At 31.4% G+C, this 17,023-nt stretch overlaps 2 protein-coding genes and 1 long non-coding RNA gene across 3 annotated transcripts; 2 read left to right on the plus strand and 1 right to left on the minus strand.

Moving 5' to 3' along the window:
* The first annotated feature begins 4,965 nt into the window (after positions 1 to 4,965).
* Positions 4,966 to 5,421, plus strand: LOC133193281 (nuclear apoptosis-inducing factor 1-like). The gene has a single exon (XM_061329238.1). The coding sequence runs from the start codon at positions 4,966 to 4,968 to the stop codon at positions 5,419 to 5,421; it is 456 nt and encodes a 151-aa protein (XP_061185222.1).
* Positions 5,422 to 7,053: 1,632 nt separating this feature from the next.
* LOC133193398 (uncharacterized) lies at positions 7,054 to 8,389 on the plus strand. The gene is made up of 3 exons (XR_009721931.1): positions 7,054 to 7,091; positions 7,400 to 7,454; positions 7,795 to 8,389. It is a non-coding gene; the product is annotated as an uncharacterized LOC133193398 (long non-coding RNA).
* Positions 8,390 to 9,879: 1,490 nt separating this feature from the next.
* Positions 9,880 to 12,383, minus strand: LOC133193399 (putative nuclease HARBI1). The gene is made up of 5 exons (XM_061329327.1): positions 12,297 to 12,383; positions 11,838 to 12,104; positions 10,756 to 10,826; positions 10,242 to 10,460; positions 9,880 to 10,100 (listed from the first exon to the last, which is right to left on the minus strand). The coding sequence occupies exons 1-5, from the start codon at positions 12,355 to 12,357 to the stop codon at positions 9,909 to 9,911; spliced, it is 810 nt and encodes a 269-aa protein (XP_061185311.1). The 5' UTR covers positions 12,358 to 12,383; the 3' UTR covers positions 9,880 to 9,908.
* Positions 12,384 to 17,023: the final 4,640 nt, after the last annotated feature.

Here is a 17,023-nt window from a genome sequence, read left to right on the forward strand (position 1 = left end):
ATATAGGAAATATATTGTAAACATGAAGAAAAAAATAGCCCTAATTTTAGCTTAAAATTAGCACTGTTTTAGTAATATCTAAAAATTAACATCACAGACCCCCACTTTTGATTTTCTTTTCTGAATATATATGATACCTTTAACCATTGTTCTTAAATTCAGTAAAATGTCATTACTTTCAAACGATCTTTTTGCTTGTCAAATTTTTAATGCCAGAAAAATGAAAATGTTTGAGTGCAAAAAGGTCAAATAATTGAACATGCGGAGTAATTGAAAAATTTCTTCGTTGTCACAAATTTTAATGTGTCTGTTTAAGATGAAATAAGACTGTTTTTGTCCCCATTATTTATTTGAACAAAAATTATTGGAGTAGAAACTTTAAAATTGATTTATGTGTAAGACATATTTACAGTGCAAAAGGGTCAAACTAAATGCTCTGTAGCACCAAAAGAAGCGCATTGACCCCCATTTTTTGTTTTGATTTTTAATAAAGCTATGTGCATAAGTTCTAAAAATATACTTGATAAAAAATTCTCATTACTTTTGATGGCAGGATCCAACCTCCTTAAATACGAGCGCGCGGGACCGACGAACAAATTTTTGTATTGGTTTGGCCTAACCGCTTATTATTAATCTGCGTATGTCTCAACACATACTTTATGACCCAATTGTGAAGGCATCAGTAACCAGCTACTTGATCTTATCCCTCTTTTTATTTATAATAATCTCTCTTAAATAGAATTATATTGTTTGTTTGTTTTTTTTTTTTAAATCTCTTTATTGTATAATTTTTATTTTTATTTTATTTTTTCATATTTTTTAGGGAGTTTAACAAGTGGACAGGAAGGCCAATATGTGTACTGTGGTGTAGATACAGCTATTTATGTAACACTGATATGGTCAATTTTTGAATCATTTAGATTTATTTATTGATAAACATCTTCATTTTTTTAAAATCATTTTTATACATGTACTTTGTTTTTACTTTCGCTTCATGGAAGAAAATTAGAACGTAAGCGGTAATGCTTGACAACAACCTCAACTTTGATTATTAAACCATTCAATTGCTTTCAATTTTATTGCAAATAACACAAAATTACTTTTTTGAATTGTATCAAATATTTAAAGTTAGAAAGTTATTCCTTATGTTCAGTTTGAGATAGTACGTTACTTTTGTTAATCTTTTTACGGCATACAAACTTTACTTGTACTTATCCATGTTAAGTTACCTCACTACTGATCATGTTAATTGTTATTCTGGTTGATGTTTCTTTGTCAATGAAAAATAATGTGCACAATATCCTCCATGAACTTTAATTAAATGTGTATGTTCAGACTGTCTTACTTTACTAATCTCATCAACTTACCTAGCTATTTTAGTCAGGATTATGTACTTATATATACATGTTTAATTGCCCGTACTTTGGAGGGCTACTAAATTGGAATATTTTGAAGAATGCAGTAATTTTTTTTAATCTTTTCAATCAATAAACTATATATATAACTTATTGTCTACATACCAATGCGAACAAGAACTTGCATTGTTCATAAATATTTAAGGGATTTTAATTCAACCTCATCAGAAACTGTACGTAATTTTCACAGATTTGTTTAGATTGGATATAAATTATGTTGACAAAATCAAAAAAAAATTGATAAATAAAAACTTACAGGTTACGGAAGGTTAAATTCATGTATAGAATCCACATCATTATCTTGATCACTCGGGTTGTCAATGTAGAATCTCTACAGAAAAAAATTCAATGTATTCAAAATGATTAATCTTGTAGTGGATGATGATAATTTTTCGAGGGGACGTTAGTCGTATGCTGTCGTCCAGCTTCAACTGCGCCCCCTCTAATCGCTGCCATCTGCGTGTTCTTATTTAACTTTGCTCTTCAAGACAATTCACTACTTTTTTTTGAACATGTGATACCTTAGGAAGCATGAATCAAATCAGATATAGGTTGTTTATATGCAATATTAAACAATAGCACATGCAAGATTGATTGGAAATATTTAACCGTCAATTAATATCAGTTCACCAAGAAATGTTACCCTCTCTTTATATATGCATTTAAATCAAAATTTCAACCACGCAACAAGATCGAAAATGTATTTAATGTGATCTTCAAGCAATAAGTTGTCTTTTCATAGACATACAAATACTAAAATCCAAGTTTTTGAGTAGGATTAAGATATGAAGTATCCTTTCTCTCCGAACTATTTTAGCGAGGGGCATATACAAACAATTGGCGACAACGAAGGTTGTGACCTACATGTACATTGAACGTCAATAAAGATTGTCATAAAGATTAATTCATGCTGTGGATGTAGGCACATTTTAGAGCTACTAATTGTCTTGTGTGTAAAAACAAGACTGATTGCATGATAAAGTCGCTCAAATGGGGATGCATTGAAAGATCTAGTATTTATAATAATGTAATACCTTTTTCATTCCTTGTTTTTATCTATTAATACATATTCACCATAAAATAATAATAATAAAGAATTTGTCATTGAATATGAACTTTGAAGAGAATGCAACAAATCTATGACTCTGCAAGGGTGCAAGTGAAAACGGCACCTGGTGAAATCAGCACTTCAAATGTATGCAATCGGCACTTAATTAAAGGCAGGGATTTAATACCGGGTGGTAAATACCAGGTGAGGGATGGGGCTTATTTTGAACAGGTGTGAATGCCTTAAGGGCTTGCAGTCTTCCTATGGTCTTTGTCTCCTAATCGCTATACACAGGAAATGATTTAATGCACAATACACAAATGAAATACACAAATAAATACCTAAGAAGTCGCCTGTGTTTAGGATTTCGAGACGATTTTGAATTAGAGGTAAAAAGTTGTTAATAAAATCATCTCAATAATTTACATTGATTTGTGTTTGAATGTGTGTCATAACGTCCCCATCTTTTATTAAATATAATTTTCGAAATTATTTGTTGAGCTCCGATTATGGCCATATTTAGAGTTACTTCCCGTTTGTATGAAAAATTGCGTGACCCAATAAATAGCATATGTAGCGAAAAATACGGAAAGATGCTTGCTTCCAGAGCGTTGAAAATATTTCTAATCAATTTAAAATTCTAATACCAGTAATTCACATATTAAAACTAAGAGATTAGTGTTTTAAATGTGAGTATATGACTTTTGTATTATTTTAAAAAAAACATTCTGGACAGTAACATGCCCCACATGGCGAGAAATGCTGTGTAGAAAAAACCTAAGTAATATATACAGGCGAATTATGTATCGAATCAGACTTTACACATTCATCTCCAAGATCCCATCTACTATATTGAAATAGAGGCTTGTTAGCATTTTGTAAATAAAAAATACTAATTAGGTTTATCCTTACCCTTGTCTCCATGTCTAAACATGCGTTAAAAATTGCTTATAAATTCTTATCCGAATTACGAAGCAAAATATCTGACCCATGTAATCATGATTAGAAACATTTATAAACATTTTTAAATTCAATTACATGACATTTTATGTTTAACATATTAAAATTAACTCGTTTGATGTCATCTTCTCGCAAGTTTTTCGGTCGATACAATGACATTGTCAGCATATATTTCATTGAGTCAAATGCTGACTGACGTTTTCCATACTAATTGATAGGCCATTATTTATACATTGAACTGTCTACGGATTTTTTCGGTTTTTGTTTCCCGATCATGACAAGAAGCACAAGGCGGGTGTGACCGGTCGCAGGGGATGCTCAGTCCTCCATGGCACCTAAATTTTGAGGTCCGTGTTTATTCTGCTCCAAATTTGTATCGTTTAATTGGACTTTCGAGATTGAATACTGTTCGTTATCTTCATACTTTATCCTACTTCATATCAAATTGATAAGCTATACCCTAGATTTAAAAAAATGCAAAATGGTATATAATTCGATTTATAAAGTAAATATAAACGTGTAAAATAATCATAAATACATTATTATGGTTTTGTTTTAAAGTAAAATACCACTGTCAATATGTACCATGATGAAGTATGGTTTTACAATTATATCATTCAGTTAAATACGCAGACATTTATGTGGATATCCATGTTTTGACTGCAATTAACAACACATTCTTTACTCTAATCAAAGCAATTTACAGTCATCAGAGAAAAGGTGTATAGTAATAACAAATAATAAATGATGCTATCTTGTTACAAGAGAGAGATTTTTCATAAAACACATACATGTATATACAAACGTACATCGTATATTATGCATATTACAGAAAAAGGGATGATATATTTTCAAAAATTGAGGAATTTTAAAATTGAATATTAGTTTTGTAAGCATTTATTGGGTGCCGTGAAAAGAAATTGCAATAATTTCAGAAAAAGAGAGATATTAAATGTTTTGCTCAATAATCTAAAAATACCTTACTATACTGGCAAAAATATGAAAATAGTCCAGAATCATCCCCATTACACAGTGTTTATACTAGGAATATAATTGTGAATTGAATTCCTACATTATAAATTTTTGATTCAAAAATATAATATAAATTATTTTGATACAAAAATGAAACTCTGTTATCTACTTGCAAAAAGCTTAAATTCTCATCCAAGAAAACAATATCTACTAATAAATATTTGTCAAAATTAATACTGGCCGGAAAATTCCCCTAGAAAGAAATAAAAGAATATGTGAACTAGGTAACTTAAAAACTGTGTAGAAGATAAATATCATTTCCTTACTGATTGTTTATTATATACCTGGGTCCGGTTGTTCAAAAGGTGGTTAAATTTAACACAGTGGTTAAGGATAACTATGTGTTAAACCTTAATCATTTGATTAGCTAACGCAGTGGTTAAATTCTGTTGTTCAAAAGCAATTTAACGCAATGGTTAGCTAACACTGTGTTAACATTGTGTTCACTGCTTAATCACTCAATAACCACTTGATTACCCAAAATGCACCTCTCTTCCTTTGTAAACAATCATGGCTGACAATCCTGACATCGTCTGCTCAAAAAAGAACAGGAAAGCAAGAAGCACCAATTTCTCATTAACAGAGATAGAAATTATTAAAAATCAGGTGAAACTCCATCCTATTCTGGAGGCAAAACATAGTAATACTGTTACTAATGCTAAGAAGCAAGCCATTTGGCTTGAAATAGTTAGAAAAGTCAATGCTGTGGGGGTGGCAAAAAGGAGTTTGACAGAAGTCAAAGATAAATGGCGTAATATGTGTCGGGAAGCAAAATTGAAATTTACGGAAAACAGGAGACAAATGACAAAAACAGGAGGAGGGCCTCCACCTACCCCTCTTTCCCAAACAATGCAGGATGTGGTGGACATGTACAGGGATGCCAGTTCCTTCCACGGGATTGAAGGGGGCATTGAAACTTCAATGCCTGGATGTTCTGGTAAAATATGGCTTTTATGTGTTAAATAACAAAAATTTTATCTAATGTGCTCGTTATCTCTATATTTTATGTTTATTAAATAAGAAAATAAAGTAAAAAGATTATAACAGTGTTCATATTACACCAACAATACAGTTATACACACATTGTGACACTGTACACACATTTCAAAGATTTTACTCTATTTAACTCATTATATAATAATACTTTATTAATTCAATATAAAATACTACTTTGACCTAAAATTTTGTAATTTAATTTGAATAAAACAGTGATATGTGTCAAAATAACAAGGAACATTTTCGTCTGCTCGAAGAAATGACATCTTATTGTTAAAATCTATATTTTAGACCTAAAAATGATTGGGTATTTTATTTTTGTTGTTGTTTTTCTTCTTTTAATAGGCCTTATAAATTTTTATAATTATGTGTTTGAATAGGTATATTGACAAGTTTCCTAACCTTCTTTCGATTTTGTTTACAATAACACGACCTTGACCTTTTCATGGGGATATGCAAATCGAAAATAATCATAACATTTACTATGCATGTAGGATTGTGAACGAAAATGTAGTTTTTTAGTTTTAAAGAATGAATAATGATCTTAACATTCTCTTTTTTAAGCTTTCATTTGTGTTGTTAAGGTCAAAATGAAAAATAAGAGGCGAACTCACCATCACCATGTGCTTTCATCTTTCTAATTTTTTCCATGTTAAAAGTTTGATTAGCTTCGCACAAAATATGTTTCTTATATCTTGAATGATTACATTTAATTATTTTAGATAAGATTAAATATGTGCTCGTAGTAATTTAACTATGTAAATGTGAAGATTGGAGGTACGGAGATCAAATGCGAAATCAAGACACGTGGATTGTTGACGTTCGTGAATCGGAGTCGATCCAAGTTTGTTTTTTTTTTTTTTTTTAAATCCGAAGAGCCTCAAAAACTACATTCACCCAATGTTTTAGTAAACATGGTGTTATTATGGAGGGGGTATAAATGAATTTTAAGAGAAGTAATACCCATCTAATAAACAAAATTCCCTTGGGGTGGTTGGGGGGGGGGGGGGAGTCCCCAATGTTGAATTCTTGCTTTGTCTTTTCCTTAGGACAACTCTGTCACTCTAAGCAAAAAAAGTTTTGAAATTTTTCTGATCTCAAAAATGCATATTTATACATGTGGGTTTGTATCGATTAAAAAAGAGAGAAGGAAAGAAAAAAACAAATATCAGGAAAAAAACCCCCAAAGAAATCAAAAACAAACAAAATGATGAAAAATAAATAAATGAATAATAAATATACATGTGTAGATTATAGAAAATTATATATTAATCATATTTTCACTCATACAATATATATGTGTACTAATTATAAAAAGTAATTATAATTTTAAAAAAATATATAAATAAATAATCTGATGAATTTATGCTGCAAGTACTGCTGAAGCCACACACTACCCATGTGTATAAAAATGACTAATAATGAATATTTGTTTTCTATAGTATAATCCTCCATGGCAGCATCTCCCACTCAGACTGTAACTAAGGATCAACATGATATGGACATATGGCAAGATGCTTGTGAGGACCTTCCTGTGCCCTCCCAATCCCCTATCTCAGCAAGTCAAGCCTTCATTGTCATGGAGACGCCCTTAGAGGAACCCCTTTCCCCACCTAGTCCACCAAAACAACCAAGTTCATGTAAATTGCAGCTATATAATTAAATATTTGTCAGGCTCTCAATTGCTTAAGCAAGAAAAAAAATTAAAAATTAAGTAAAAGAAGGGGACAACAATTTAAGAGTCAGAAAGACTTATAATTAATTTACCGGTATAAAGACCAAGGATGATACTCAGGTCCATTTCCTTGTGAGAGGCATGTTTAATTACAACAATTATATAAATTAGATTGGATACTCATATTTTTCTTATATGAAACTGTAGCAATTTAAATGCACCAATCCCCTCTTGAAGCTAAACATTGACTGATTTCATGTTTATTTTAAACAGCATTGCCTAGCTGTAGTAGAGACACAAGGCAGTATCCATATCAAGGAAAGGAGAAGTAAGGTTACTCTCTCTCTCTCTCTCTAAATTTTCCTTTCTCATACCTGTACTGGACCAGTATATAAATTGTACAAGAGTATCACAAAAAATAAAGAAAAAAAAATGTTGACAATTTTATATCTACATTTTTTTAATCCATATATACATTTACATGAAGTATCTGTATAAAGTACATAAAATAGTCATAAAAATTAATAGACTAAATCTACTCATGACTATCTCACTATAACATACAATGTCAGAATACATTTCCTTAAAAAAATCACACATTGTCTATTTAGATTTTTTTTCAAAGAAAAGAAGTGATTTATTTTATTGAAAAATCAAAATTATTTCAGGGAGAAGCGCAAGTGTGGGAAAAAGTCAGTGGAAGATGTTTACAGGTTGCAGTGTGAAGTGCTTGAGGAGGAGAAAGAGAAGATCAAGAAGGAAAAGGAAAAGCTGGATCTGCAAATTCAACTTCTTCATTCAATTCTTAAAAAACAGGATTATGACCAGACAGAGCTCTTTGCCTCCTTCATGTAAACCAAATAATGCTTTAATATTATAACTGCCAAGCTTTCCATTTATTACATGTACTTAGTCCCCTAGTCTCTGATATCTGCATATAACTATAGGAGTAGGACTCACCCAATCTTAATTTAATTAATTTTTCACCCTAAAGTGAATGTATATAAACATCTCCATTCATATTCATTATTGCATGCCTCCCACTTTCAAAGTTTAGGGGAAATTGAATCTTATTCATCTGTCCGTCCGTCAGTCTGTTACAAAAATTTTAACTTTGGCCACAACTTTTGCTCCAGAAGAGATGTCCTTTCACTTTTTTTCATATGTGCATTATTTGTGTTATTGATATTTGATAAATTTTAGTAAAATGTGATATAAAAATAGAAACATACATTCTCCCAGAATTGAAAATTCACATGTAAATATCCTACACTTTAAGTTCTCTTTAGAGAAAATGTATTACATGTATTCATTTTTATAAAAAAGTCAACAAAATGATGGAAATGGATATCAGATCATAATGACTGTCAAAATGTGGAAATTGAACCATTCTTTTCAGATATTTTGGCAGTTTAAACAAAAAAATCAATACCAAAAATTTTAAAGATTCAGTAGTTGATGCCACAATATTTGACCTTTGATCTGTTAACATAACCTTAACCTTTATTGTACATAAAGAAGGAAGACTCCTTATATATATGTCCAAAGATCAGACGTGATCTTCCATTGAACTGTCAAAATCCTGGAATTTGCCAGTACTCGACCATAGAGCAGCAAATGATGGGGGGTGGGGGGGACCAGCATCTCAAGAAAATTTTAGTATACTAAAATTCACTATAATTTACTATAGCAAAATACTATACTTTGATAAAAGTGAGGGGGCCAGCCCAACACTTTCTATGGGCCTGCATTTATATTGCATAAACATATATTTAAAATGTAGGGTCCCAAGTGACCAATATATAGAATGTCTCTAACATTTTTAAACAAAATACATGTATGCTCTCAAAGATTATAGATTATTGACAATATAGTGATATCATTCTTTTTTTTTCTTGTGTAATTGATAAAAAATGAGGTAAAAAGGATTTCATGGGTGTTTTGTACTACATATAAGTACCTTAATTCAAAATTTTAAAAATCTTTTTTGTAAATCAAGAGTGGGAGACCATGATTCTCTAAATTTGCTTGTTTGTATTGTTCCTTACAGTTACCAGTAACTGTTTATTGTTATGGAATGTGCTTAAAACTTTGTTTCACTGTATGAATTCAGTGCAAATTTTAATTGTTTCAGAACATGCTAGCTATATTGTGATATTTGGAGTGGAAAGTTTACCTGTTACCTGTTTGTTGCATTCAGCATAATATTATATTAATTAAGGTATCCATTTTATCTTTATACCTTTGTTGACCTGTGTATACAATTGTTAAACTGGTACAATTATCACTGGTTAAATAAAATGTTACATATAAAGTTTTCTATCATTCTTATTTAAGGTACATGTATTAATCTATAAAAAATAAATTTAATTAACTCTATGCATATCAGACATATACTACTTGTTTCAATACTCTCTCTCTCTCTCTATATATATATATATGAATATTTACATTTAAACTATTGGTATATAGTGTTTGAGTATGTGTGCATTAATTGGTGACCTTAAAATTGACCTGTTATTGAAGAGTTATCTCCTCTTGATTTTAATCATAATATAGAAAGTGAAGTATACAAAAACACTGGTCAATGAAATCAGACTCTCTTAATAACTAAATGAATCAATCTCTTTCCATGGAATTGTTTTGGTAATTTATTCCTTTTCTACTATTGATGCTTCATAATATTTTTTAGCATATTTCATGGCCTAAGGGATAATAATAATAATATGAAATTTAAATCCTATTATGGGTACAATTCTTTAAATGTTAAAAAAAACAGTTATTAGCTGAAGTAATGCTGCTTCACATAGTCCCGCACTCCTCTTCCATCTTGAGGGCCTTGAAAGGCAGGCATCTGGGGCTGGTCCTCTTCAACTTCATCCTCATCCTCAGGCTCTCCAAGGTTGATGGCGATGTTGTGGAGGACAGCACATGCTATGATGATTCTGCATGCCCTGTCAGGTTTCATTCGGATCTACACAAATCAAAATGCATTTGAAGTGTAAATTTACATGTATACAAAAAAAAAATGGGCATGAAATATAATTTCTTTCACTATAAATTGCACTATTAAATGTTGGTGACAAATATACTAGAATGTTTAATATTAAGATACCTCTGAGTGGAGAACATGAAACCTCCGCTTAAGTCGCCCAAAGGTGCGCTCAATTTCACTTCTCGTTCTTGCATGGGCTTGATTGTACTTCTCCTCAGGTTCATTCTGGGGATTGGCATAAGGAGTTAGAAGAAATGGTCTGCAAGCATATCCACTGTCTCCCAACAAAACTCCATTTTCAAATAGACCATTCTCCTCCTCCTCCAAATATGTTCTGATCTGATAATTAAATAAATATTATCAGGCTTTTCTTATGCTAGATTGCAATATTCCAAATCAACCTCCAAAATCTAATAGTCATTAGACTCTCAATATTAATGCATATGATGAGAGAACGAAAGAGAGATAAAAATCATGAAAGAGATATAATGTGCCTCTAATATGAGAGATTATGGAAGTTAGAGAGAGAGAGAGAGAGAGAGAGTGAGGACATATGTTGCATGGTGAAGAACATTCTTAAAATATCATAAATATATAACACGGGACCTATAGGTCCCTGATATTACTTCAATACCTGTGATGTTCTGAAGATGTGGGAATCATGTACAGACCCAGGCCAAGATGCATTGATGTTTGTAAGCTTTCCTGCAATAAATGTTATAATATTCAGTTTAATGTAACTGAATTGATTTAAAACACACTTTGTGTGAGGAAGGGGGGGGGGGGACAGGTGGTGCATGATTTAATAGCAATATAAATATGGAGGACAGGCTTTATTCTTTAAAATTTCTGTTTTTCATTTAAATACAATATATTATTATTAATAATGGAACATTCTACTAGTCAAGAGAAACATAATAATTATTATTGATCATGCATGTTTCAGGATTTTTTTTTTCAAAGCTTGCACTAGTATAGGGATTGGAGCTGATTAATGTGCAAAATAATTCAGTTTCTCAATTTTCCTATAAATCAAAGGTCAATTTTATATATTTTACCAAGATATATTGCAGTGGTAATAAATAATCAGATACCTATTATACCGGTAATAGGACCCCATTTTAATTACCTAAAAAATCCATGTGAAAGTACTTGCATGTCCCAAATTCTATGTTGTAAATTCAGAAACCAAATAATTAAAAAAAATTCAATGAACAAATATATCAAGACTAGATTGTATATAAAGAAAGGCATATAGGACTTTAATTATTTTTTAAATTATTTTCAGGGACCTATATACTAACGTTAGTATATAGATCCCTGTTATTTTTAATATTTAAATTCTGATATGAATCTCTTTTTTAATTTTTATTTAAAAAAATGAAATTGAATTTATTTTCTTGTACATGTAGGGTCCAGTCCCAATACAATGATGTCTTCTTGATTGTAGTGAAATAAATAATCAAAGGTTGGATCCGCCACATTATTTTTCGAAGGGGAGGTTAATCTAGATTACATGCATATATCACTTTAAAAAATCATTTAAAACATTGAATGTACAACTAATACGATAATAATGAAAGAGGGCTTGTAGAAGGAGGATTGAAAAACCTCTGAATTCATTGTATCTAGAAATTATAAATTTTATGACATTAAAAAAAAAAAACATCGAACGAAAATGACACAAGGGGCCTTTGAAAGGTCAGTGATAGATACCTTCGTGGTCACATACAGCTTGGACATTGATGCTGTGAAATCCTTTCCTATTCACGAAGGAATTTTCGTCGTGTGAAGGGGCCTGGATCCGTACATGAGTCCCATCGATGCACCCGATTACATTGGGGAAACCTGCCATCCGGTAGAAGCCCGTTTTGATAGTAGACTTTGCTGTTGCGTCGGGCCATTTTATAAATGTGTCAGCTCTAGCAACCAGTGCTTCTGTGACTCTTTTAACGGTGCGAGAGACTGTACTTTTGTCAAACCCTGTTCAAATTTGAGTAATCTGTATATATTTTTTTCATTATGGATAGACTATTTAATCCGCGTTTTACGTTTAATACATGCGATATATACCCATGAAATTTTCCATGCACTGTGTCATTATTATTTTTAACTTTAATTAAACTTCATTTTTAACATTTACATAGTGTATGTACTGTATTCTATTAATTGTACCTAGGGTGTCCCCGACAACCTGCAAAAAACTACCACTTGCAAGGTAGCGCAAGGTTATCATTACTTGATTTTGGACGCTAAGTGCGCTGTTCCTTTTAGTGGCTCTTTCTAAATCATTTCTGATGACATCCCCAATAAAATTTATGCCATGTTGACCAAATCGGTACCTTCTTCTTAATTCTTCATCAGACCAACCGTCTATATTTGTGTGTAGTCTAAAAACACGCTGTTTTCTGGGTCCAGGCGGATGAATAAGAAAATTAGCGGCCATATTTAATCACGGTGTTAACTTCTTAATCTACCTACCGTAGGTGGATTAAATTTAACACAGATTTAACACCTTGTTAACACAAACACACCTTTGAACAACACTTAATCATGTGGTTAAATTTAACACACTTGTTAACACAGAGATAACACTGTGTTAAATTTAACCACCTTTTGAACAACCGGGCCCTGGTATTTTGGAAAGAAAATGTTTTAATGTTGTCTACAAGCTCAACTACAACTACATGTACCTATATGTAAGAATTAAGCTTTTTTTTTTATTGTTCATGATTAACGAAAAGGAACCAGTAGGTTAAACTGTTTGTAAAAAGAGCTGATGTCATAAAATTATAAAAATGTACCAATACTTTACTAGTATTACATTGGTGCTACATGCCATTAGTCCGGACGCGGCACCTTCCGGACGAAATTTGTTGTTAAAGGGACATATACAGATTTGTAGTTAATATTTACTCCAATTTTCTGTATAATATCATGACTTATATATTGCTATAGCATTTTACAGGAAAAATATAATAAAAACGTATTTTATCTGGAAATTATTGGAACTACGAATTTCGGCACGCATTTGATTGACACATCCTTGCACTTTCACAAAGTAAACTTTATCCTTAATACTTAAGAAAATAGAAATTTTGTTATGTATTAATATAAAAATTTAAAGATGTACTCCAGAAAATTCATAGTAGAAATGTGAGAAAGCAAAACCAACTCACCAGTATTGCCAGTCCGTGTTCAGTGATGTGTGCAGAGTCTAACAAATTGAACACACCGGTAAAATATAAACATGAACAATAACAGAGATCGTGCCCTGTTTATAAAACAGTTTACATTCCACCGGGTGTGTCAAAACATATTAACCCTGACCTTATATGTGCACGTCATATCATATACAAGAATAATATAAACATCGTAGCTATTTAATAATAAACAATCAAAAGTGGGAAACTTAACCTAATTAACCTAAATTGAAATCACTTGGCCATGAAAAGGTATACAATTTATTAAGAGCATTAAATTAAATGTTTTGATAGCGATTAACATATTAAAAGCAGGACAAGAATGTGCATGGTCATAATAAATTTGAATAAAATTGAATTTTGAAAGGTTTCAATTAACAATTATTCGAATGAATAAATAGAATAAAATGATACACGCAATTGGATTGCATAGGCTTAGTACACAATACACACAAACAATAGGAGCACATGCACTATGTCAAAACAAACCTCAGATGTCCAAATAAGATGAAATTTACAGAAATGTAAATAAAATACATGATGCTTTAGAAAATATTATATATTTAGGTCATCTTGAAGGATATTTTGATAATTAAAAAAAGAAAGAGGTATAGCGAACTTAGTATACCAAAATGGCCTACAATATAGCGATGTTGCAAAGGGAAGTTGACGATAGAAAAATTGAAGTCATCACATTTATTATAAAGTTTTGCTGTTCGGTTACCAAAAACGTTTTTTTCCTAGTAAAATATCCAAATATGAAACAGAAGTGTCAGACTTTGTGGGTCTTTTATTTTAAGTTCACTGGGGTATATCGAATCGACATATGAATGGAAGTAACTTTTGTTTATTGATAATTCGTCGTCGGTATATATTTAAATTCGAGTTGAAGGCCACTACAAGTGTTTTCTTCTTCTCATGTAGAAGTTTTAAATAACTTCTGATTCATATGAATACAAAATAGTTTTGCTAATAACGGGGCGCACTTGGTACCCGTGCGAATTCCAACTGATCTCCAAAAATTATATAGATATTGCCTATGAGACACTCTAGCATCTTTTTTAATATAAACTTCAGAGTACTTGTATACAATCAAAATGTTTTTTTACAAGAGTAATTTTGCAAATTACCAATTACAAGATAAAATTATTAACAAGTTTATTAACGCGTTCCATATTTTATTGAAAAAGCAGCTGCCTATGATGTCAAAAAGCGTGGACTTTAATCTTTCGTGGGGAATGGTTGTATTTAGTATTAGTATTAAAAGTCCTATGTTTCGATGTTATGGATTTTGGTAAAATTTTGTGATTTCAGTTTTTCTCAAAGTTCCTTGGAGTTTTTAAGTTTAAGTGTCGAACATTCACTGGAACCCGCTATGTATCTTTGGTTGTAAGGATTTTCATGGAGTTTTGGAATCTAGTATAGGTATGGTTATTCAAATTCATTTTGTATGGTGCAGCATTTCCTGAAACGAATAGTAATTTAGACTTATAATGAAAACAAAAACCTTGACATTACTCAAGAAAGAATATTGATAAATAATTCTGTGAAATGTCAAACTAATGCTATATATATATATATATATATATATATAGTGAAATTGTAGTAAAATTCCACGGTATAGGTAGGTTATAAATTAAAATAAAATCCAAGATAAACAAACAAGTTCACATTTAATTATTACACTAAGCGCTTTCGCCGTGAGGCTCTTCAGAGTGTAACAAAGTTTATAAAAACAATACAACTTGGTTGTTATGACGTCGTTATTGTGACGTCATAAAGGCAGAATTATATATGTCATTAGGGCGCCAAAAGTAGAGAATTGAACATATGTACATTGTGATGAAAAACTGTATACAGGGTTATTTTCGCCCCGTGTTATTTTCGCCCTTTCATACTTGCAAACAATTTTGCCCCGTTTTAAATTCGCCCAGTCACAATTCTGTTTAACAAATTATACTGTGATTTTTGAATTCGCCCCGTTTTAAATTCGCCCACTTGTGTGTAGGGCGAAAGGGGCGAAATTTTCCCTGTATACAGTAGACTGCTAATTTTAAGCCATAATGTTCAATTTACATTTAGTTTAGGTTTAAATAATTTTACAAAGTAATCTTCCTTGGCTCTCCGTAATTGTTCATTATTTTCTAGAACTTTATAAAATGGAAATATTAAAAAGTTTCCATTCGCAAATGAATCAAAATGTTCACTGCATGGCGTATTTCTGACAGAAGGGTCCCGTATTTGCTGTTTATGGACTCTTACGCGGTCAGCTAGTTTGTTACCGGTCTGTCCAATGTAGTTTTCCCCGCATGAAGTACAAGTCATACAGTATATTAAATTTTTAGATTTGCATGACATATTCGCATTTACGGTAAATGTTTTACCACATTAAAAAGTAAACGTCTCTCCTGTTTTTAAATAAGGACAGGTTCCACATAGGGGGTCCATACATTTGGCCACTGTGCGTATGTCTTCATTTGACGAAAATTTGGCTCTTGTAAGGAGTTTCTTCAGGTTTGGGGGTTGGCGCCGGCTATAGATTATGCTCTTCAGGTCAATTAATTCCTTTAGATTTTGGGATTGTTGTAGAATGGGGAAACACTGTTTTACGGAATTATACATATTAAGGTCCCGGGGGTTATGTGTAACGACAAGCGGGATTTCTTTATTGTTTTCCTGGGCCCCTGCTCTAGTAGAACTCCGGAGATCTGTAGTTGGTATTGACTTGGCCCTTTCAATAGCGACGTCTATTAGATCATTGGGATATTTTTGTCTAAGTAAAAAAGTTTTCAATTCCTGTAGACGGCTGTTTCTTCTGGTTTCATCTATGACAATGGTACATACACGTCTTGCCATATTAAAAGGTATGTTACGTTTTACGTGTGAAGGATGGCAGGAATTAAATACAAGGTATTGGTGGGAATCCGTTTTCTTGTAGTATAAATCTGTTATGATTTTATTTTAGGAATTGAAAACTTTTTTACTTAGACAAAAATATCCCAATGATCTAATAGACGTCGCTATTGAAAGGACCAAGTTTGAAACTAATAATTATATATATTAAAACATGAATATTAAAAAAAATATTAAAAACAATTATTGTCCTACCTGAAAATATATTACCAAGATGGAATAAATTTCTATGATTTTTTTATTCTTAAGGTTCCAGCATAAAGGAACGCGACTGGCAACCGACGTAGAAATTGACTTGGTGAAGGTCATGAGGGGCACAAAGGAATTAATCAAAGAAACGTTGAGAAAAACAATACGTTTTCCTATGGAAGGCCCCGTTATAAAAAGATAGGAGTACAAAAACGAGGGGACAAAGACAGGATGGGCTGACACTAATTGAGTCAATCCGACATCAAACGAATTTCTTAATTGTATTACGTAATATTGCATAAATGAAGTTTATTTCAAAATATGTATTTAAATTGAGAAATAATGAAAATTTATAAGATAGGTCAATTTGACCTTATCATAAGGAGCCCGTGTTTTCTTTGCACCCAATATATATTGTTTCAATGGACTTTTAAGCTAGATAACTGTTCGTTCTCTTCATATTTCATTTGTTAAGTAAAAAAATTAAGCTTCTTATAGTTAATTGAATGAAAAATGTAAATATTTATAATCCGATTTCTTTAACGCAAAAAAAATAAATAACTGAATTGTTATATGTATTGTAAAGGGAAATATATA

Source organism: Saccostrea echinata, unplaced genomic scaffold, assembly GCF_033153115.1.
Source record: "Saccostrea echinata isolate AGI-Se365-2 ecotype Australia unplaced genomic scaffold, CSIRO_AGI_Sech_v1 ptg000027l, whole genome shotgun sequence".
In the NCBI taxonomy this organism is placed as follows: domain Eukaryota; kingdom Metazoa; phylum Mollusca; class Bivalvia; order Ostreida; family Ostreidae; genus Saccostrea; species Saccostrea echinata.